This window comes from Tiliqua scincoides, chromosome 12 (genome assembly GCF_035046505.1).
Source record: "Tiliqua scincoides isolate rTilSci1 chromosome 12, rTilSci1.hap2, whole genome shotgun sequence".
NCBI lineage: Eukaryota > Metazoa > Chordata > Lepidosauria > Squamata > Scincidae > Tiliqua > Tiliqua scincoides.
In genome coordinates this window covers 18,712,061-18,735,197 of record NC_089832.1, presented here as the reverse complement: position 1 = coordinate 18,735,197, position 23,137 = coordinate 18,712,061, and the positions used below count along the sequence as shown (strand labels likewise).

Genomic DNA, 23,137 nt, shown 5'->3' with positions numbered 1-23,137 from the left:
GTTCTTATGTTCTTAAATCCAACTGTTCTGCCCAATAAAGCATAAAAAAGGTGCTGGGCTAAGGCAGGGCTGACACTGAGAACTTTCAAATCCCACTGATTTCAATGTTAGCTTGCTGTTACAAGCAAGTTAGTTTCCTGGTGGTGGTCTGCATTTTTTTTTTAAACTATTGTGGGCTCTTTGGGGACAGGGAGCTATTTCGTTATTTGACTTTCTCTGTAAACTGCTTTGAACTTTCTTTGTTGTAAGTGGTATATAAACGACAACAACTTGGGGAACGTTGTTCGCCCTTCTTCAGAAATCAAAAGGTGCTCAGCTCTGGCTGGACTGTGGCCATTTTTGACAAGGCTGTTGCTGCCCCTCCAGTCAGGAAGATCAGAGCAACATCCCATCAGCTGCTCCAGTCCAGAGCTAAGACTCCCCAGGCAGAGGCCTGGGAACAAGTGGCCCATTCAGTCGCACACTCCGTGACCGGTTCCCACAAAGGAGCCACTTAGTGCGAAAGGGCAGCTGGCCAGACTTAGTCGAAAAGACCACAATCGGCTTAAAGCCTTCTGCTAATCAAGGCTGGTGCAGGCGAACCTCAGCAGGGCAGGACCCACTCCAGCCATCTAGCCCCCAAACCGAGCTCCTGTCCCGCCGGTCTGCTCCAAATTAACAGCACAGTGGGGGGGGTGCTTTCTTGCAAGGAGGAAGGGAGCAGCCAAATGTGTGGAGACAACAGTTGGGCAGAAGACGGAGGAGGGTCCGCAACCTGGGGTGGCTGTTGGCCAGCAAAAATTTCCTATTTCCCCTGCACTCATACAGCCCCACACCCACGCTCAAGTTCCGTTTTTCCACCGACAACAATGGCCTTTTAATTACTGCAGGAAGCAGGAAGATTTCCAATCAACCTTAGTAAAAAATTAATAGAAGTTCCATCATAAAATATCAATTTATATTTTGCCAGGGTCTGAGGAGGTTAAGGAATCTCCCTCTTCAGAATTCGTCTCTCTCACACACAGAAGGAAAACCGGACAGGACTCCAGCTCTGCAGACAGGGGGATTCCCAGGTTTGGTCATGTTCTCCTCAAGAATTCTGCAACACTTGGCAGAGTACCCCTGAGCAGGTCCAGAGCAGCCCCCAGGAAAAGACTTTAGAAACCTCCTAAGCACTGAGGGTGCCTGACTTTGGGAAAAGGCCAGAGAGTATCTCAGCATGCTGTGAAATCTGGTGACTTTTGCCCTGCTATGTCTCAGGCCGCCTGCTTTTTTCAACCTTTTTCACCTCGCAGCACACCGACATGGTCCTAAAATGGTCCTAAAATGGTCAAGGCGCACCGGTTTTCTGACAATTGGTCACGATACTGCTAGGGCTCACATCCCTCAATGGTCCTGCTAATAAAAGTCCCTCCCCCAAACTCCCACAGCACACTTACAGACCGTTAACGGCACACCAGGGTGCCACAGCGCACTAGTTGAAAATAGCTGGTTTAGGGCAGGGGTGCTCACACTTTTTTGGCTCGAGAGCTACTTTGAAACCCAGCAAGGCCCGGAGATCTACCAGAGTTTTTTTTACAATGTTAGCGCCATCATAACATATAACATTTATGTGTACAATGTATGTTGGTGTACCTTGAGCCCCACTGAGTATAACAGGACTTACTCCTGAGTAGACATGCCTAGAATTAGGCTGTGAGGCTGCAATCCTAGCCACACTTACCTGGGAGTAAGCCCCATTGAGTACAATGGGCCTCACTCCCGGCGTTTCCTCCCAGAGGCACCTGAAGGGGGGGGTCGGCACTCCGCGATCTACTCATTTTGCCTCGCGATCTACCGGTAGATCGCGATCCACCTACTGAGCACCCCTGGTTTAGAGCCATGGTGGTCCCCCATGTACTCCACTGGCTGGGAGGCAAACTGGGATGACATAGCAGGTAGCCCTTCAACAGGAGATAGTGTCAGGCTTTGGGGGCTGCTTGCTTACCCAGAAGGGAGTTCATTTGTATGTTGAATGCCTCCAGGATTCCTCAAGCCCAATTCCTTCTGAAAACAGGGAGGCTGAAATCCTCTTTTTCCCCCTGGGGCAACTGCTCAGCATGAACCGGATAGTCAGGGAAAGACTGAGCAAGCAAGAAGATGCTCTTCAACTCTGAAGCTGCTCCCAAAGCAGGTGGGAATCTCCTTTTGCATCTCTGTTCAGGGAGGAGGAGGAGGAGAGTTACACAATCCATCCTGCAGAGACCACAAACAGTAACTGTTGTGCAAACACCTCATGTAACACTGGTGGAATTTGCTGGTATTTATAAAATTCCTTACAGGTTCAGGACTTGCCTTCACAGCTACCCTGCGCCTATCATAAACCTTCTTTTCTCCAAGTCGAGCTCCGGCTGCTAAGAACATTTCGTTGTGCATCATTAAAACAATATCAGATTGACAAAGCTTGGACATGCAAAACACTGTTGCGGATATTTTTTATCTTGTTTTTTGTTCATACTGCCAAATATAAACTGAAAAGCACACACTGGAGTGTTATCTTACAGTTTTCCGTAAAAACAGCAGCATATAACAACTTCAAAATGGTCCAGATTGTCTGATGTGCTATGGATTCATTCTCTTGACAATGGTCACATTTTTTTTGTTGTTGGCATCCTTCAGTCTCTGAAGACTATGGTGTCAAGCTCTTAATAGTGGTTCTGGAACAGTGTCCTCTCCAGTGCACGAAGCCTGGGTAAAGCAGATATGGAGGATAGGCTGTTACCCATGCAGCAAATCCCCCCTCTCCACGTCGCTGAAATGGTCCAATGGAAAGGCAGAAGCCAATACGGTTGGTTCCAGCGGCGTCACAGGAGTTGCCAGAACGTGACTGTGTTCAGCCATGAACTGCCTCAGGGACTCCGGCTCCGGATTTTGCCTCGAGGTTGACTCCTGAAGCCTTTTCCATAACTGGATGTAGCCACAAGGCAGTGGAGGTTTGGGATCAGAGTTTTCCTTCTCTCACATGAGCTGCCTTCCCAGGCTGACGAGTCCCATCTACCTGATGGCTGTTTAATCACCTCTTAGGACAAGTACAGCCAAACTGAGGGCCTATTCTTATCCCCAGCCCCCAGGGGAAAATGGTTACATAATGTAAAACAAAATGCATTTTGTAGGAAATGCAGTGAAAATGCATAGAAACGGAATGTTCTCTATTGAAAAACAAAGACATTTTTTAATTTTTCCAGACCTTCTGAGTTGCAGAGGAGATGCCCATGAATGCTTTATGGGGTCCACCCCTAACCATGCTTCTGACATGATGCCGTTGTGCCAAGTACAACACAATGCAGCAAGCTACACTTTTCACACAGCTATCCAGCAGCCCCATTTCCTAAGCCTCTGGCATGCAGGCCAAAGAGTCAAGACTGTACTCAGGACGCCATCCCATTGCTACAGCTGACCTCTCTCTCCTTCATGGGGACTTGCAGGTCAGCTGACTTCAGGGAAAGATTCTAATCCCCTTCTTCCCTTTAGCTTAAGGCCTCTGGTTTGGAGTCCTTGCTTAAGAGGTGACCACCAAAGGTCAAGCACCAAATTCCTGCAGTTTTTTTTTACTGCACTGCCCCAATAATTGTCAAGTAAGACTTGCAGTCCTCTCACTAATGAGACACTGACTTTACTCCCCTCTATTTTTCTTAGCTAACAGTGTGAAAAAGCTGAATCCAAATCCAAGGAACATCCTCGGGATTTGATGTTCGCCACCTGCAGGTCATCTTCTCAAAAACTGGATTTTGCTTTCAAGGGCAGATGTCTCTGTGTGTGTTGATAAGGACATCGCAATGAAATGAAGAAGGAAGTAAAACCTTCCTGATCACAGCAGAGGAGTGGCCCAGTCAACACAAAGTTTTGCATGCCCAAAAAGAGAAACCATTTGCCAAGAAGTGACAGGGAACCAGAGCACAGCTCTGGTCCTCTTTGGTGTGTCCAGACAGAGCCCAAGTTTGGCTCAATGTGGGTCCAGAGGACCTACGATGAGCCAGATTTGTGGACAGGGGATTCACAGATATGCAGGCTCTACCTATGTTATACTTCTGCTGAATGTGACTAGAATCACATTTGTCTTTTTGCCTCTCCATCACACTGCTGGCTCATGTTTAGTTTGTCATCTCTAAAATGCTCAAATTTTTTTCAGACTCCAAGAGAGCAGAAACGAAAGGACTGAGGCTTACTAGGAAACAACTGTACATATTGCTGATTTCTCTTGCTCATAAGAATGCAGGCAAGATTGAGCAGGGCAGTCTTTTATTTAAATTTAAAGTCATTGCACTCTTCCTTCTGTTCCTGCATAAACCTGTTACTAGCAACAACTGTTGGTCTGGCCAGTGTTAGGTGGGCTTGGGTGCCTAAGTGGTTGGCGCATCCCACTAATGGCACTGGGAAAAGATTAAACAACGCATTGTCTAAAATATCTGTAAAATACTGGAATAAAAAGGTTTGCTATCAATAATACTATCTAACACCAACACTTTATTATAAGGTTTTACCCAGATCACTAACCTACACACCATCAGTATTTTTTGGATGAAAAGTAGCATATAAATACTATTATTAATGATAATAATAATAATTTCCATCTCTGTCAGAATACCAGATTGCAGAGCTGCTCTCACCAGCCCTACAAGACACGAGGCCTAAAGCCAACACAGAAACAATTGAGCCATTCACAAGGGCAGTCAGGAAACAGCATCTGTGAGATGAAATGCTATCTTCAAACAAGATGTGTTTGGATAACTTCAGTTCCATAATTAACTGACACCAATAAGAAAAAAAAATACAAACACACAATGGAGAGAGTGTGCACCTTCCGACATCTCACGCAGGCCAATTGTCAAATTTCTCATGACACACCAAGATGAGATTCAAAGGGGAACAACATCACCAAAATGAAAGAGCTGCACCTGTTCATGCCAATAGCAGGTTCCACAAAAGACTCACTGCTTCAAAAACATCACACATTTCACTACAATGCAAACACACGTGATTCCCCATCCACTCATTACAATATTGGTAGCATATTTATGAAGGTTGCCAACATGAACATGATTCATTATGCAGACTGGCTCATTTTGCACCAGTCTGGTCATCTTTGTATCATTAAGCCTTCTTGGAAATCACACCAATGACACAAGAATGTCACACTCAGTGGCGTAGCTAGAGGGGGTGCAAAGCACTAAGTTTTGCAGGGAGCCTCATCATGATGTGCAATGGGCCTCTCACCTTCCCCTTCAGAACCATTCCAGGTGGTCGGAGCAAAACGGAGGTGTACGCCTGGCTCTTCTTCTGGATACTAGTGTTATTTTGACAGCATGCTCTGTTATTTCTTGCCTGAATTTTGATTGTATTCCTATTGTGAGCTGCCTTGAGCCCCCAGAGAAAGACAGGATATAATGTTTTGCTAAATAATAATACAGGCCAACACATATTTTAATGTCTCAGAAGTTATTCCTGGGCATATTTGGGTGCTTACTCCAATAATGGCATCTGTTTTGCCCTTGCACCTCTAGTGTCAGAGATAATGGCATACTCTCATTAGTGAATGGCTCAAGCAGCTTCCGCATGGTGTAGGCTTCCTCATGAGGAAGCTGCTAGAACTATTTACTAATGGGGCTATGCCATATCTCTGAAACAAGATGCGGCAGGGCAATATGGATGCCGTTTTGGGAATTAGGCTGCCAAATTCATATAAAGCCAACATAAATTTTGAAGAAAAGTTTCTGATCCTCAGTTCCACAAGCCTGTGAATTGGGAGCCATGCATAGAAACATGCCATGGCACAGACGGAGAGGAAAGCAAGAGGCAGGGTTGCCCCCTTTCTCTAAAGGAGAGGGGTCTCTAGATTTGGTGGAGTTTGTGCTGATGTACAAAAATGTGATCTCCCCCCATCCATCCATTCCTACTGTTTCAAGCCCTTTTCTGTCCTCCATCACTGAGCCAAAAATAAACTTACATACAGGAAATGCCTTCAAGGAAACCAGCACCTCCCTGAATCCCAAAGAATGCCAAAAAATAAACTGTCCCTGGACATGAAGGAAACCACTCTTTTCAATCACGCTGGAAAGAAGCCTTAACTCCTTGTGTGCCAGGAAATGCTCACGAGAAGAAGGAAAAGAAACTCCTTAGAACACTGAAACAGTCAAGGTATGAAAGACCCCCAAGAATTCTAAAAATCCTGAAGTCTGGCTGCAGCACACTTGCCCCACCGGACAAGAAGCTGGTTGTTTTTATAAGTAAACAAGACCTCCTACACTGACAGACTTGTGCACACACCTATGGCCTTTTCACACATTACAAGTGTTCTACACCAGTGCTTCCTAAACTGTGGGTCAGGACCCACCAATGGGGCACAACCTGATTGTTGGCTGGTCCTGAAACTGACAAGCTGATAGCTGGCAAGAAAAAAGTATTGAGCCCTACAGTAAAGTTCTCCTCAGACAAATTCAGGTTGCAGATGAGGGAATCACATATACAGCAACACCTTGACTTTCAACAACTTGACTTCAATCACTTTGCTCTTTCAACTATTTTCACTTAAAAGTCACATTTCAAATTTTGTCCATGCGCTTTCCTCTTCTGTCTGATGTCATCCAAACTTCCATTACATTTGTCAACATTTTGACGTTTTATTTTCCTTTTATTTCTGTTTAGATTTCATACTCATTCACTTGCCTTATCTAGTTATTTACATTTTTCATGGCCAAAATAAATTTGCATGCTAAATAAGGCTCTGTTTTGTCACTCATCCATTTTTGACTTTCACCCGTGCTGTGGTCCCTACCTAGGCCAGCCATCTTCAACCTTTTCCATCTCAAGGCACACTGACAAGGTGCTAAAATTGTCAAGGCACACCATCAGCTTTTTGACAATTGCCAAGGCACACCATGCTGTTGGTGGGAGCTCACATTCCCCAAAGGCCCTATTAATAAACTACCCTCCCTCAAATTCCCATGGCATACCTGCGGACTATTCGTGGCACACCAGTGTGCCGCGGCATAGTGGTTGAAAATGGCTGACCTACACAAAAGCGCAAGGGATTGTTGTATTGCTTCTCTGTCTAAAAGAAAACCTGCAAATATAGAAAACAAGCGTGTCAGGGAGGTGTTCACATGATGGACCTTCCATGGGTGAGGCAACCCCCACCTGAGGCGATACAGGCCAGGCCGTGGACAGCTTTATTGCTCCACTCTCTTAAACAGAGAAACTGGCCTAGACAAGCAGCCGATAAGCTCCAATTGACAGACATTTTTCACCATGGGGACCTGCGGTAAAACTGGCACATGGGTGTTCATTGCCATTTCCTAAACGGAACAATTTCTGTGCAGCAAACTCCTTGTGACTGGAGTGTGGCTCAATGGCCACAGTGACCAGGTCCCCAGATGGCTCTTGCATTTCGATGCCCAGATAGCTGGCCTTATGAAACAAGCACCACCACCTCCATATCCAGAAAACCCACCCTCTCTGAGGGCCAGCTGCTTGGAAGACGCCCGCAGAGTTCTCAAATCCTCCAGTTGCTCTGGCTGACTGAGCTCAGCTGCAAGCAGGACCTCCCTTCCCCAGGGAGCTTTAATCTTTTTCACAGCCAACCCTTGTGGGATGCCTGATGGTTTGTGCTTTCATCCCAAGAGGATTTGGTCTGGCCAGGAAGGCCTGACATTTTCCATGTGCTCCCTGAAGGCTTAATGATCGCGAGCCTAAGATTTCACTGCCACTAAAGACGTGGAATTCAAAAAGTTCATGCAGTAAAAAGTACTCTGGAACGGGAGCAAAATGTCTCTACTCTGGGGATGTGCCTGTTGCACAAATGCTATTAAGAGCACGACACCAAAATATGCAGCTTAACCGTTTCATTCTTTGTGCAACGGATCTCTGATGTGCCAATGCCAAAGAAGGCCGGGGATGTTTGTATTTGCTTGAAATATTTATATCCCGTTCTTTTAGCCCAAAGGGCTCTCAGAGTAGCTTACAAGTAAGCAAAAACAATAAATGATGCAAATCTATGTGAAAACAGCATCCAGTCACAGCAGAAGAGGAACAGATTAAAAAAAACAAAAAACAGAAGGATTAGGAGATCTAAAAGTCCTAGACCCAGAATAAGAAGTTCTTTACCTGGTACCAGGAGGAGGGCATCTGTCTTGGGGCCAAGTGAGTATCTCCAGGGCAGTAATTCTCAACCTTTTTATCTCATGGCACACTGAGAAGGTGATAAAATTGTCAAGGCACACGGTCAGTTTTTGGACAACTGACAAGGCACACCATGCTGCTGGCAGGCAGCGCATATCCCCAACAGCCCTACTAATAAATGACCTTCCACAAACTCCCGTGGCACACCTGCGGACCATTCACAACACACTGATGTGCCATAGCACACTGGCTGAAAATCTCTCCTATAAGGAAAGCACATTGCATCTGAGGAGTCACACCCAGAAGAGTCCCTTCTCCAGTTGCTACCTGCCTCCCATTCCAGGCAGGGAACTCAGAAAAGGACTTTGGAGAACAGGTGACAAAAGCAACAGCCTCCCCCTTCTCCCTCTGGTGGAGAGAAACCCAGAGGAAGACATCACAGGCTGCAAATGGCAGCATCTGAAATGCAATTTTTTTCCACCGGGGGGGGGGGGAGGAGACACGGAATGGAATGGAATGAATTGCATAAGAGAGAAAGGCAGAGGGACTGGCAGTGATAAAGTTCATGCCTGCATCACCCAGGGAAGAGGCATTCCACAGGGAGGGGAGGGGGAAGATAAGATCAGCTGATGGCCCAAAGGCAGTGAGGATGTCTATGTCCCTGCACCTACTCAAGTGAACCAAACCTACCAAGTGTGTCATCTTTGTGGAGAAGTGAACAGCAAGGACATCACTTTCACACACTTCTGATGGAGTTGTGTTCCTTGATGGTTGCCAACAAGCCAGCCAGCGGAGCCCTGGGACAAGGGCAGAACCAGCACCAAGAAAGCCCCCTTCATGGAGTCCAAGGAAGCATGTATCATTCCTTGGTGGGGTGGCGAGAGAGCTACATCATACCAAGCGCGTATCATTCTGAGCTCTGAGGGGTGGCGGGAGAGCTGAAGGAAGCAGCTTGGAGATTCAGGGGCAGAGGCAGCACACGGAACAGGTGGCCTGCAGGACAGAGGTGCCTTCCAGCACCAGGCTAAATTCATGTGAGAATCTTCTTGGTGGGGGGGGGGGGGGAGCTTCTGCCTTTACTCAGCTCCAAGTATTATTTGTGTTTCTGCCTTTACCAGCTTACAAGTATTATTTTCTGGTGAAAATACCAGAAAAAAAGATGTTCCAGCGTTTAATCACCCTATATTTACACATGTTTGCAAACTGCAGAAGCTCTTTGCAGGGCAGTTAGCAGCTATCTGATTTTTGAAAAGTCTCAGGACTTGAGGCAGTTATTTATCTCATCCTTCCATCACCTGTGTTTTCAATGGAGGCCCTGCTCAGCTGCTATGGGACCCACCAAAAGTCAGGTCCCAACCCACAGTTTGGGAACCACTGCACTAGGAGGTTAACATTGTGGCCAGTCCTACAACCTGCGGCTTAGCTGCGGCTTGCTATAGCTGGGTGAGAAGCCAATTCCCAGGCAAATACAAAGTGCAGTCCAAATCCCGCAAAGCGCAATTTAGAATTTCACCCCTGAGATGAGCCAAAAACACATTCATCTCCTGCTGGACATAGCAGGACTCTGAAGAAGTGATGGAGAAAAAGGTGCTTCCCAGCTCTGCACATTTTTCCCAGTCATCTGTTCTCCACTTGCCGAGATAAAGGGCAGGAAATCCCAGGATGCAAACTTCCCCCAAGCCAGGCACCAGCAGCTGTGCGATAAAGAACCCCGGACAGCGCTGCAGAGCCTCTGGTCCCCATTAACCCAATCAAGGTCTGCATCGCATTTTGATCCAGATGTTCCCTTCATTTGCAAAACCTCTGGGGCACTGCTGAGGCACCCGCTGAAACACAATACCCATGTGAACTTTGTAGAGATGCTCACTCTTGGCAAAGCAGGCTACCCTCACCCTACACCCATGGCATGCAAACAAACACAGAGATGGAGGCAGCGGAACATTTGGCCCTAAGGCAAGTTGCAGGGCTGGAAAGAGCTCCAGCCAGCCAGTCTCTCACCTCCCCTGCCCAAAGAGAGTGAGCTTTGCCCAGACTGATACAGTTGACCACAACACAAAAGCACCCTTACACTTCCATCCCCAGTCTCTATCACTGCAATGGCAGAAAAAAGCAACTACCGGACACTAAACCTTAAAAGGCATTCGCTCAAAAGGACTACTTTTCAACACTGCATTGTGCTGGACATCCAATCAGCGTTCTGCATTTGTATCTTGTCTCACCCAATCCTATCCAACTTCCACTAACGCAGCTGTGCCAGTGGGGTGTGCACTGCATCCTGCAATGGGGAAGGGAAGTCACGGAGGCCTCCTCAAGACAGGGGAACATTTGCTCCCTTACCTCGGGGCTGCATTGGTGCTGGAAAGTTGGATAGCATTGGGTCCTGTCAGTCTCTTTTCAGTGCATGTGCACAGGTCAAGTGGAGATCCTGGTTCTCTTGAGTGACTACGACAACAAGGAACCCCACAACAGAGGAAGAATCAGCCTCCCTCTGCTGAGAGGTTTCTGCCACACCAAGCCACCCCTCTGTGTTCAGCTTCGATGATTCTCAAGCTACCTGGAATCACAACTGGCAGATGTAACAGATCCGCTTAGACTAACTCGATAGTCATTCCACCCTTCTATGGAACTCCTCACATTGCCTGACGGTTACAGGGGTGCCAGGGTCAGCCACTGAACTGCAGAGCAGAGCACAGATATTCATCTGGATCTCCCGGATCCCAAATTGGGGTTCAACTCAAGGTCAGTCCAGAACTCTGGTACAAACCAGAATGGCCTCTGGAGACGACCAAGCAGGCCTGATGGGGCAGCTCTCCCTGTCTGACTTTGCTACTGAACATGGAGCTCCCAGGGGCTAGCTCCTAGGATTAGCAGGTACTGAAATCAGCTCCCTACCCAGTGCTCTACATTGGCCCAACGGTACAAACCAGTCCTTCTGTAAATCTTTTAAAATGGCACCAAGCCTGGAAGCAGAAGGGTGTGAAATCCACGTGCCCTTTAGAGCCTTATCCAACAGATTAGAAAAGGGTCACACCACTGTTTGGCGGAACGAGGTCCTTTCCAGACCTGGCTGGTAATATTTCCTCTCTGCTTATTCAGTCTGCTTCTGGCACCAGCCGACAAGCACCATTTCCCGATAAGCCGCCGTTAAAATAGCCAGTTAAACAGTGCTGTTGCTGTGCACTCTGTAAATGTTCCCCGGCGCACGCAGAGGGGATAATGTGTCACTTATTAACTGGCAGCAAAGATAAACTGGGCACCGTTCACTCCCAAAGTCCAGGGCGAGTGCCGGCAGAAGAAGAGCTTTGCCAGGTTCAATTCAGAGCCGTTCCATTCAGTTCCAGGGATTAATTCCAGATTCATATCTGGGCTTTGGCCATTAGCCAATGAGCTGGAAAGAAGCTCCACTTATCCCTGGGAAACAGAGGTCGGCTCCCTCAGCTTGAGCGCCACCCAACCAGCAACAGGCACAGCAGCCCCTGAAAGCCACTGGAGAGAACCACCCAGAACAGCTAGGAGGACAGGAAAAGCCCTTGTGCGGCAAAGCAACCTTCTCATTGTCTTTGCAACACCAACCTGATGACATTTCTGTCATGGTCATTTTCCCCAGAAGTCTGGAGCCAAGACGTTGAGGTGACACTGCCTGAGCAGGGAATGTTTTGTGCCAGAGGATGGGAAGCCGCTCGTATCTCAGCACCTCAGACAGAAAAATCGTTCAGAGTCAACATCCGGAACCAAGATCCCTTTGTGCAACGGACATCGTGAAACTTTGGCTGGGGCTCAGGGGTTCAGTATTCTGGCGGTGGGCAAGGAGGAAGTTGGGAGAGGGTTGTTAGGCAACTCCAGGACATCCTTCCTGACCTCCATGAGAGCAGGAAAGGAACAATGCTGGTGAAGAAAAAGAACAACAACCTAGAGGGGGAATGGAAAGAGGAAAGGAACTGGGGCTGGGGGTGGAAGGGCAGGTCTTTATCCACAAGGCCCACAAGCAAAGAACCCTCTGGGATGCATCAGGTGGAATATAGTGCAAGGACTGGGACAGTCACAACTATTCTTGGAGCAGAAGGAACTCTGTTAAGGTGGAGATTCTGCTCTTCCCCCAACTCATCAGCATATCGATTCTCATTTCATGAACCTTGCTTTGGCCTGGCACCAACACAGAACAATGAGCACCAAACCATCTCAGGTCTTAACCATTTTCTTGAATGCAGCCAAACAAAGTAAGCTCACCATCCTTTGTGATTTCAGCCCCCTTCCCCATGTGCAGCAAAATCGACGTGCTTTTAGCCGAAGCCTGCAACTTCTCCTCCTGGGTTCCAGCTGCTCCCAGTCGCTCTACCAGAGCAACTGTGTGGAAGTGGAAGGCACAGTTTAGGGGCACTGCAAAATGTGCAGAATTTAAACTGGGACTTTTATGCTCATGACATCACACCCTGGCACAAAGAGAGTTTCAGTCTTTGCGTACACAGGGAGAGAATGAAAAGGAGCCTGTCTCTTTAAGTGTCTGAAGCTTGCAGAAGTTAATATAATTATCTGGAGGTGACTTTGAGGGAGACTCAGCACAAGGAGGGTCATTGTGGCTCAATTATTAACTGGGATAGGAAGACCCCTGACTTTATCGGAATGTGGCCGAACTCTGTGGCAATGCTTTGGCTGCCAGAGAATGTGCCGGAAATGTGCGCAAAGGTTAATTAATTCATTCTCCATGCTAGGCTTGGCCCTGCAACCACTTGAGCTCTTGGGAAACCTCGTTCCATACACTGCAGTACAATTCTTACCCTGCTGTTAAATCCAGCTCACAAATCATTCCCTCCAGTGTCCCAAAGGGGAGGAAGAGCTGTCTAGTTGAAAAGGCACCAGACACATTCATTTGTCCAAGGAGAAGGAGACCCAAACCCAATTAGAAGCTCACACTATGAAGGTTTTACCCCATTAATCCTCAAAGGTGTGGAGATTCATTGTCATTATTCATTTGTGCACTCTGCACATGTGTAGAAACACTCCTGTCTTTACCATTATTTATTCCATATGCTCAAGAGCTCAATGTCAATAGAATTCTGGTGAGCCCCAACCAAAATCAGCCCTTGACTAGAAGAGGGGAGAAGCAGGTTCTAATTTTCATATGGTAACATCAGACAGGCCCTTCCTTCAGGCCTTACTCTGTCCACCAGCAGAATGCAGACTGGGATGCGCATCTCACAGGGAAACAAGGAGGCAGAATCCATCTGCATTTGCCAGCAGATTTAAATGCCTCTAGCACAGGGATCAGCAAAGGGGCTAGACGCTTGTGGGCCTTGGCTGCTCACCCCTGCTTTAAGGGAAGAGAGGGTTGTGTTGTGCTCCTAGCCTTCCAAAATGACAAGTTCACATTTCAGTGACAAGGTCTGAGATGAAAAGCAAATCACCCCAGCAATGTTGGGACAATGTGCTCCTAATGCACAAGGAAAGAGATTGGAAGAGAGCAGAAGCAAAACAGGCAGGGTATGAGAGAGGGAGAGGGAGATTTAAAGTTCTCATAATCATTTCTGGGACAAGATCTTTCTTCGGTGAATGCGCATTCCCAAGGATGACCTATAACAGCAGCAGGTGCATCTCCAACCCTGCAATGCAAGTTTTCCTGCTCCTGCAGCAGCCATTATTAGAGATACTCCAATGTTCATCTCCTAGCCTAGTGGCTTTCCAAACTTGGGCTTCTTTGGAGGCTTAGCAGAGGGGTCTCAGAAAAAAATTAGCAACGGCTCCTGAACCTGCAGGGAAAGTATGGGACACACAGGGCCCCCAAGGGTGCCAGGGGTGAAGTCCGGGTCAACCAGCTGGGGCAGGCATTCGTGGCACTTGTTGCACGACTGAGGGCACAATCCTAACCAGGTCTACTCAGAAGTAAGTCCTAATGTGTTTAATGGGACTTACTCCCAGGAAAGTGAGGTTAGGATTGCAGCCTGAGCAAGTCAGTGTACTTGGACAGGGCTTCACCGCAGAGGTGCTGAGGCTGTGAGAGTGCACCAGCCAGCTGCTTCTGCTGAACCAACCATCAGGCGCATCTCCGGCACCCAAGGAAATATGAATGAGCACTGAAGTTTTCCACTATGGGACTGATAAGCTCATAAACAGGGTCAGAACTTCAGGCAATCTGGTTGCTGGGAGGCCCAAGTGCACCCATCTAGGGCCTGCCTACCGACTACGATAAGAAGCAGAACTATTGCTACTACCACTTTACAGCACCCATTTTCAACGGGAAGATTGGGACCCACAAATTAGTGGCATCATGACATCAGCACCAGGGCCATTTTGTTCTGGTTGTTCTTAGAAACAGAGAGAAAGAGAATTCCCGGGTGCAAAGGAGGGCAGGGCTCCCAGGCGCATGGAGGCCATGTCAGCAAATGCAGCTTTCCTCCCCCTCCCAAAATCAACTGCACTTTCCATGCAGCTGTTATAGGTGAAATTGTCCTGCTCCCCTCCCTTGCAGTTAATCATGCCAGCAGGGAAAGGCAAAAACCAAGGAGGAAAGGACAAAAGCTTTTTTTTTTTTACCCTATCCACCTTTCACAATACTTTTTCCAGGCACTTTCCAAATATCCGCTTTGCCCAACAGTTGTAGGACAAGACCTCAAAGAGCTGGTAGCAACCAGGGTATACGCTTGACTCGGCTGATGGTTTTGGGACACAGTGGTGTGCCATGTACACCTGGCCAGCAATACTCCCATGTGAACCATACGCTACCAGATGCACTGAATACCATATGCTCAGTTTGCCTGTCGCTTCTACCACCACGAAAACCAACACAAGACCCCCCCCCCAAAGAATTAAACCACAGCACAAATGGGTTGCAAGAGAAGAACCGCAACGGAGGGTGTTATCACAGCACATGCTTTGCCATGACTCAGTCTTAGAAAGCCTGAGCTTCTGTAAAAGTTTACAACTGTTACGAAACAGCTGTGCCCGTTCAGGAGCAAGCCTTCCTTACCTCTCCGACTCACAACGGCTACCGAAGACACCCAGACGCAAACATCTCACTTGGGGAAAGAAAAAACAAGTCGCAAAATTGTGAGCATCTCACCGAACAGACACAACACCTTTCCCTATCATTTGAAGGCAAATACAGGCACATTGACTTGGGAAAAGGAAGAAAAGAACTGTCGGTTCATCAGGAGGTGTCTGTCGGGCTCTCTGAGATATCTCCAACTCCAGCCCCAGAACAGAAGCGACCACCCAACTGCAGGGTGCATTTGTCAGAGTGAAGCTGTCTGAATTACCTGGAGGCTGTGCGGCATCTCCCGAAGCTCAGGCTGGCACACAACTGTGGTGGAAAAAAATCTGCCTTGAAGAAGGAGGACCACATCAAGAATCCAGTCAAGTTTCCTTCCCGCTGCATGAAAAGCAGGGGACAACCCAAGCGTTACACATCCAAGAGGCGTTCGTTGCTAGCAAAGGAGTGACAGCGGCTGGTGCCGCTGCAGCTCCTTGGCTGTTGTCAGGGCAAGTCAAGCTGCACACACACACACACACACACACACACACACACACAGGTGGCTGGACCGCAGCTCCTTCCTTAAACCACTGTTGGGCTGCGTCCTCCCCTCGCTGCTCAGAGCCAATCACTTTCCAGCTCCGTCAGCTGAAGCCTCTGGAAACTTTTCCAAGCAACGGCACTTTTACCTTCCTTGCTTTCCAGCATTCCCCTTTGCTTCGCTCCAGATTGCTCACTAATCCAGGACACCAAGGCAGCAAATCCTCAGCATATGAAGCCTGAGAACCCAATTCTGAGTATACAAGTATTTAAGCACACTAAAGATCTTGTGGTTTCTTATTGGAACAGTAGCAGAAGGCTGCACGCGCTACAGCCTACTTCATCAGATACTGAACCTGTTATGCTCAGCTGGCAGGAACACACACGCATCGCCAGGGAGGGAGGGGAAGTGGGGAAGGGAGGAGTTTGGTGCAAGGACACTCTAGCCCAGTGATGGTGAACCGAGGAAGTTGACATGCCACAACATTTTGGGTGACATGCCAGTCTTCACCAATACCTAACAACAGTTGGGTTTGTTTTACTCATACTTCATTTTTGAAATTATTTGACATTTCTTGATATAACACAAAGCACCGCACATGACTGGACTGTATTTTTTTAAAATAAATGAATACAAAAAGAATTGTTTCTCTTTTGTTGGGGGGTAATGACACTCCAGCAGTGTCAAGATAGGGATTTTCTTAATTTTTGACATGCTGAGTCCAAAGAGTTTGCCATCACTGCCCTAGCCCATTACACTTCTTTCCTACACACTTCCTCCTCTGCCCCGTTTCCCACTCCAGGGAACAGAAAGAGAAAGGCAAGCAGGTGGAGCCACCACAAATTACCACCTGCAGCAACTGTCTTAAGTCAACCACATGGATGGGACAGCACTGAGTATGTAAAGCTTAACTGCAGATCAGAGCAGTAGAGCAACCACAGCACAGGAGCTCCCTGGGCTTCCTCACCAAGGTTGGATTTTGACCTACATCGTCATTTGTCTGGCTGGGGAGACGCCACTGCTCTGTGTGAGCAGAATGTCCCAGGTTGAATCCTCAGGTGGGAGGCCTAGAACTGTGTTTCTCAAACTGTGGGTCACGAACCAATTTTGGGTGGGTCACCTAGCCCTAGCTCAGCTGCCACTGAACTGAAAATACAGGGCACAGAACTGCTAGAAGGTGGGAGAGAGGCATGGGGCAAATAGGTGGGAAAATGGGACACTTGAAAGAGGGGTGGGCTGTGTGGTCAGAGAAGGAACTGTGTTCTTCTTTGATTTCTGAACATGAATGTTTGAACTCTGAGCTATGCAAAATAACAGCACAAGCGCACTGTGAAATGGAACTTTGACTCGTCGCAGCTTAGGTTTGAAGCCTCAATTGATGTCACTTCTGGCCACGACATCACCACCAGGTTAATAATACCACTTCTGGTGAGTCCCAACAGCCTGACACTCTAAGAAGTGGGTCTCGGTGCTAAAACATTTGAGAGCCACTGGCCTACAAAGAACCCCCTCGGTGGATTCTTAGGGACACCCACGGCCACTCAGAGCAGGCAATGCTCGGCCAATGGACCAATGGCCTGATCCAGGTCAAGACCTGGTGTAAGTAAACACCATGTGCTTTTCTCAAGCCACTGCTTCCCATAACAACTGCCTGTCTCCACTGTCCAATGCTGCTCAGTCCAATGCACCTCTAAGTACAGGGAAGTCTCCCTTTCCCCTGTAACAGTCTATACAAAAACAGAACATGTTGCCAGCTGGTCACAAGGATGCACAGAGCTGGGTCATGTGGTCTGCTGTCCTAAGCAACCAGGGCACAGAACTCCTGCACCAGCAACATGCTGCAGCAGCACAGGGGAACCACCACAGGTGCAATTGTCCTGGTTCAGCTGCAGCGTGCAAAGGTTTTGTGCCTATCCGATGGGGCAGAGGAAGAGGGTACCACAGAGACCTGGGGAAGGGGGAAGAGCTGGCAGTGGCAAACACAATCCCATCCCTTGTTTCAGGTCTGCCTACTCCCTGCTGCTCATTTCAGTGGTGCAGATCTAAACCACAAAACATGCGCATGAACACAAAACAGGAACAACGAGTTCTGCAGAGTTGGCTGGGATGAGGATGTTGACTAGCAGAGAATAACGAAGAGCTATCACATTTGCATCCCACCCTTCCTCCAAGGAGCTCAAGGCAACATACACAGGGCGATCCCATGTTGTTTATCCTCACAACAGCTCTATGAGTTAGGACTGGCATCTTCCAAGTTTCACGGGGCTGAGCCGGGATCTGAATCCAGCTTTCCCGCTTAAGCCTTCTCAGTGTGCAAAAGTGCCTCTTGCCAGCTCTGCTTTTTAAAAGCACATTGAAAAATATGCACATGAAAAAAACAATTGTGCACAAGGACCCAACATAGTGGCCAGTGGCTTAACTGTAAAATTTGGTGGTGAAAGGAAAAGGCTACTTTAGCGCTCAGAAAACAGAAAAGGGGTTAAAATTGGGCCACACTTTAAACAGAGGGAATTCTGCAGCTCACATTCATTCACAATGAAGCCCAGAAAGATACGGTTGTGGGCCAGACAAGCCCCCCTGATGCTTGAGACAGCCTGCCAAATGCTTCCCTTCCTTCTCCAATGATGTCCCAGCCTCTGCTCCTCCCTCTCTACAGGGTTCTAAACTCCATGCTCTCCTCCCCTCTACATCCTCTCTTATGCTCACAACAACCCTGTGAGGTAGGGTAGGCTGAGTTATGTGACAAGGTCACCCAGTGAGCTTCATCAGCGTGCAGATGAAGTGGTCCCCAGTCTGAGGGCCCAATCCTAGTTGACTTTCCAGCACTGATGCAGCCATGCCAACAGAGTGTGCACTACTGAGGCGGGGGGGCAGTCACAGAGGCCTCCTCAAGGTAAAGGAACATTTGTTCCCTTATCAAGGGGCTGCACAGCAGTAGGATTGGGCCTTGGGCACAGTCAAGCTTCTGCCTAAACAACAGGTTTGCAGCATTTTCACATTGACTAACCCATTTATTGCAGCACCAGCTTTTGTGGACTCCAGTCCACCCCATCGGGTGCATGAAGTGAAGTGCTCAGTGGGCAGGCAGGGTTGAGGAAAAAGGAGCTGTGGAAGGTGGGGAGCACCAAAGGGCTCTGGGATGGAAAAGGTACCGTTATTAGGATTATGTAACGTACAACGGCAAGTCACCAAACAGGTATGTAGAAAGAGGAACGACAGCTACCTATTAGAGCCACAGCCTGTGCACTGTGAAAAAGCAGGCAGGCAGGCAGTGACTGTTCCCTGTGAAGCCAAAGGCAGGAGATCAGGCTCAATGGAGTTATTTCACAATGTGGTGAGACAGGCAGGTTTCATCTTTATTTAAGCCAAATCAAACAGTCACATTTCCTGATACATTCTAGTTCAGCAGCTTCTTGCCAGAGTGTCACCCCTGCCAGTCTTCCCCCTTTGCCTTTGATAGCAGCCTGGGCAGGGGGAGGAATTTCAATTGGGGCCTGTGGCACCGGGAAGGGGGAGAGTCAAACCCTTCTGCATCACGTCCCAACCCTAATCTCATGTGCACACACACTGGCTCCTTTAACAGGGTGAAAACTGTACTGGCTGCTCCACTGCAAGGCAGCGTTGGGCCCTTCATCTTTCAGATGCCATAACAGGTGCTCTGTTGTCTTTGCTGCAATAGACTTAGCCCTCTGGATGTGCCAGAGGTCATTTCAATGCTTTTATTTTCAGATCTCTGTCTCTCTGCTGGACTGAGAGGGATGGAATGAACTCCCCACTCCCAAGGAACAGTCCAGATGCAAAAGAGTGAAAGGCAACTTTGGTTTTGTTGTGTTCAAAAATTAGGCCCCAATTTCCTCCATGCTTGCCACACTCCAGGGATTCTATTTGGGGAGGTAAGTGGGAAAGCGCCGGACACAACCATGTCACCTTTTACTCTCAGGGAGATTTCCACAGTCTGGAGCCAGGAACAGATAAGGCCTGGCTTCAAGGCTGCAGCTGTGCAGTTAAGATGCCTCACTCCCATTGGTCCCAACCCAACAACATCAGGCACAACGAAGAGTACAACAACTCTATACAGACTTACTTAGGAGTAAACCAACTGCACTTGGTGGGAAGGTCTTCTGACTAACTTGCATGTCCAAAACTGGGCTGTACCTCCCAACGGAACAACCTAGTCAAGCTCACCCACACCCCATTGCTTCTGAGGAGACTGAGCCACAGCTGGATCAAGGACAGCCAGTCGGCAGGACTGAAGGAAAACTAACTGTGGGAAAGCTTGGACCTGGCTAGCAGCACCCTCCCCCCAAGCCCTGCTCAAGATGTCTCGGTACCACAGAGCCTGAGCTTTCAATTAGATGAACTGCTCACAAGTCTTTTGATCAATTAAAAAAGTGTCCCCAGTGAATCAGGCAGCCATTTCCTTTTTTTTTCTTTAATTCATTCCACGAGCTACAGATGAGAAGTGGCCTCACCTCTCCCAAGAAGTGTCTGCTGCAACTCAGACTATGTCATCAAATAGGCCCATTGCTTTCTGAAAACTCTGCCTTACTCCTCTGCAAATTTATGCAGAGTATCATTAAGTCTTCCAGGATTCCTTGGAGTGGGTTTCTGCCCACCTCACCACCCTCCAGAATGAGCTCCACTACCCACAGCTGGTTTAAAATTAGCATATATTAAGAGAGGAAAATGGTGGGGAATCTGCGGGAGGAAGAGAGATGGGGCGGGTAGTTCCATTAGTGGACAGTGTGAGCCCCAGAGAACACACAGCTTCTCTGCAAAAAGGAAGTGGCATCTCTTCTTAGAAGAAGTGCTTATTTTTGGTGCCAAAGTTTAGCGAATGGGAGAAACCCTGGGAGACGGAATAAACAGCTACCATTACTCCGCCCTGGGTTTGTCACAATATGGTCTGAATGGCACCACACCACAATTTCCCAGCCAACCTGCTCACTTTGGCCAGGAAGAAAAAGGGTCAAACTAGAAGCAACTGGATCTCTTGCATTTTCCCCCAAAGGTAAATGGAGTCATGGGAGAGGCCAGCTTGGATTGGGATCATCACTTTGGGGGAGAGGGAGTTAAAGCCTACTCCTGAGCCATTTTCCCAGCATTTGGCTCAGTTAACACTTCATATTTGCTGTGTGTATTTTGCAAACCAAAACTTACAGGCTCTGTCCTATCCTAGCAGCAGCCCCCAAAAGGAGCCCAGCCCAGTCAGTCTGGCCAGCTACACAAGTAACAAGCAGGGCCACAGTCCCAGGACCTTGGAGAGCTCCAGATTGGTTGCTCCAACTGGGGCTCAGCTGAAGCCTCTGGAAGGGTGGGGCGTTTGAAAGGGGGAAATCTTCTGGCTTGGACCTCAGCACTCCATTGCCTGCCTGTCTACTTCCATCTAGCACAGGGGTCTCTAAACTTCTCAGCCGAAGGGCCACATCAAATATCTGGTACAGTGTCGAGGGCCGGACAAAGTAATCAAATGATAAAATTTAAATAAATACATTAGAGATGGAACTTAGATGAATGAATAAATGAATGGGCTCAAATGCTCAGGATTTCTCCAAGCACCAACACAGCCCAAGAAATAAAGCACACACTTAAAAGCACCCCCATCCCCCCACCCCACAAGCACAATTCTGGTTGTGCTTGGTCAACTGGACCAGAGGCTCTCAGGGGATCAGAGGCTGGCTGCGGGCCAGATAGAGGTTGGCCACAGAATCCTATATAAAAGGAACAAGAAGGCCTGGGGCATCCTGCTTGAGTTCTGGTGTCCCCCACTGGTTATATCCAAGGCCAGAGGAAGGTCCTGGGGACGGGTCAGCCTTGACCAGCTAATACACAAGCCAAGGGAAGAAACAACAGGCTTCAGCATGAGGGATGCCCAAATTAATGGGCTACCTCCAAAGTAAAGCAAAGGCACAAGAGGGAATCTTAATGCCATCACTGGTGGCAAAGAATCTCCCCTCCTAGGAGTCAAGCTGAGACACAGCAACGACAGCCAGGACAGGTTGCCACGGCATACCTCCCCATGTAATTAATCTGTGGAATTCCTTGCCACAGGAAGTCCTAGATGCCTTTAAAAGGGGACTGGACAGATTTATGGAGGAAAAGTCCATCACAGATTACAAGTCATAAGAAGTGGGCTACCTGACAATGCCAGACACAAGGAAGTGGCAACAGGATGTAGATCTCTTGTTGTCTTGTGTGCCCCCTGAGGTATCTGGTGGGCCACTGTAAGATACAGGAAGCCTGACTAGAAGGGCCTTTGGCCTGGTCCAGCAGAGCTCTTCTGAGGTTCCTAGGAGCCCAAGAGTGCAGGGAAGCCTGGTGCACGTCACATCACCACCATCACAAGCTCCCCAAGCATTCCAGATCCACTGAGCTGAAGACAAGAGGGCAGAAGGGAAGTTGGCCTGACTGGATTCCAGCAGCTTTCAGGAGGTTCCAGAGGGAAGGCGTTCGGCCTCAAGAAGGATTTCAAGAGTTTTCCACTCATTTCCTCCTCTGCAAAGGAACTGAAGGAGGCCAGAGGGGGAAGGAGGGGGTGGAATGCTGGAGACAGGAAATGTTTCCCAGGCACTCAGAAAAGGCAGGAGATGCTGGGGAGGGACCAGACCAGCAGGGCCGGCAGCAAAACACACACACTTCTGTTTGCCCCGAAGAAGAGGAGCAGCCGCTGGGATGCAACCAGGGAGTGAGTGGACTGGGCACAGACAAACAGCCTGCACACCACAAGCAGGCCGCCCCCAGCCTGATGAATGGGCAGCATTGAGGGAACCCATGCGCAGGGGGATATTAATAGTTCATAGCACATCACCAAGGAACAGCCACCCTGCCCAGGGGCCCTGCCCCGGCCAACCGCGGCACCACCCAGACAAGGGAGCTTGTGTGTGTGCATGTGAGAGATCACGCAGGAGCGGGGCTGGGGGTCGTCAGCTCGGGGGTCCCTGATCACTGGAATTCTTTAGGCTCCTCCGTGGGATAAAGGGGCCAAGCTGGATAGCTGGCAGGGAGCAAACCGCCAAGCAGACTTGGAAGAAGAAGCAGGGAGATGAAGCATTTTCCCAAACAATTGAGAGCTGTTTGAAATGCCTCAAGCCTGCATCAAGCCTACTCAGGAGCAACTGCAAACTCATTTCCCACCTCCACACCCAAAGTCCCAAAATGGAAGGGGGAACTTTCATTCAACCCACAAGGATCATCAATTGCTGTTGTTGATCATATCCAGCCCCTGCAGTGCCCGGCACTTTACAAAGAAGAAGAGGATAGTTCCCTGCCCCGAGAAACTTACAATCAAGGATGGTGTAGTGGTTCTGGGGCCGGACTGAGAACTTTTTTGTTCTGTGTATGCCCACGTAGCTCATTGTTTCGTTTTGGAGATAATCATTTCCTCTGGCTGTGCTTTATTTTGCTGTCTCAAAAGTGGGTGTGATCTCTTTGTTAACTTATATGCTTGTTTCCTTTTGTACCTTTTTTAATGTCAGTATTTTTTGTTTGTTTGTTTTAAG

The 23,137-nt window shown here is 48.4% G+C and overlaps 1 protein-coding gene across 6 annotated transcripts in view; it reads right to left on the bottom strand.

The window, feature by feature from the left end:
- STARD8 (StAR related lipid transfer domain containing 8) overlaps positions 1–23,137 on the bottom strand; it is an 87,909-nt gene that overhangs the window by 45,444 nt on the left and 19,328 nt on the right. The window contains exon 1 of one of the 6 annotated variants that reach the window (XM_066639912.1): positions 15,787–15,964. The exons of 3 other annotated variants lie outside the window; for them this stretch is intronic. In XM_066639912.1, the coding sequence (XP_066496009.1) occupies positions 15,787–15,805 (19 nt within the window). In that variant the 5' untranslated portion in view covers positions 15,806–15,964. Of the gene's footprint in view, positions 1–1,966; positions 1,989–11,706; positions 11,729–15,786; positions 15,965–23,137 lie in introns of those variants that run through there. 2 more of the 6 variants (XM_066639911.1, XM_066639913.1) reach the window with 2 other exon arrangements.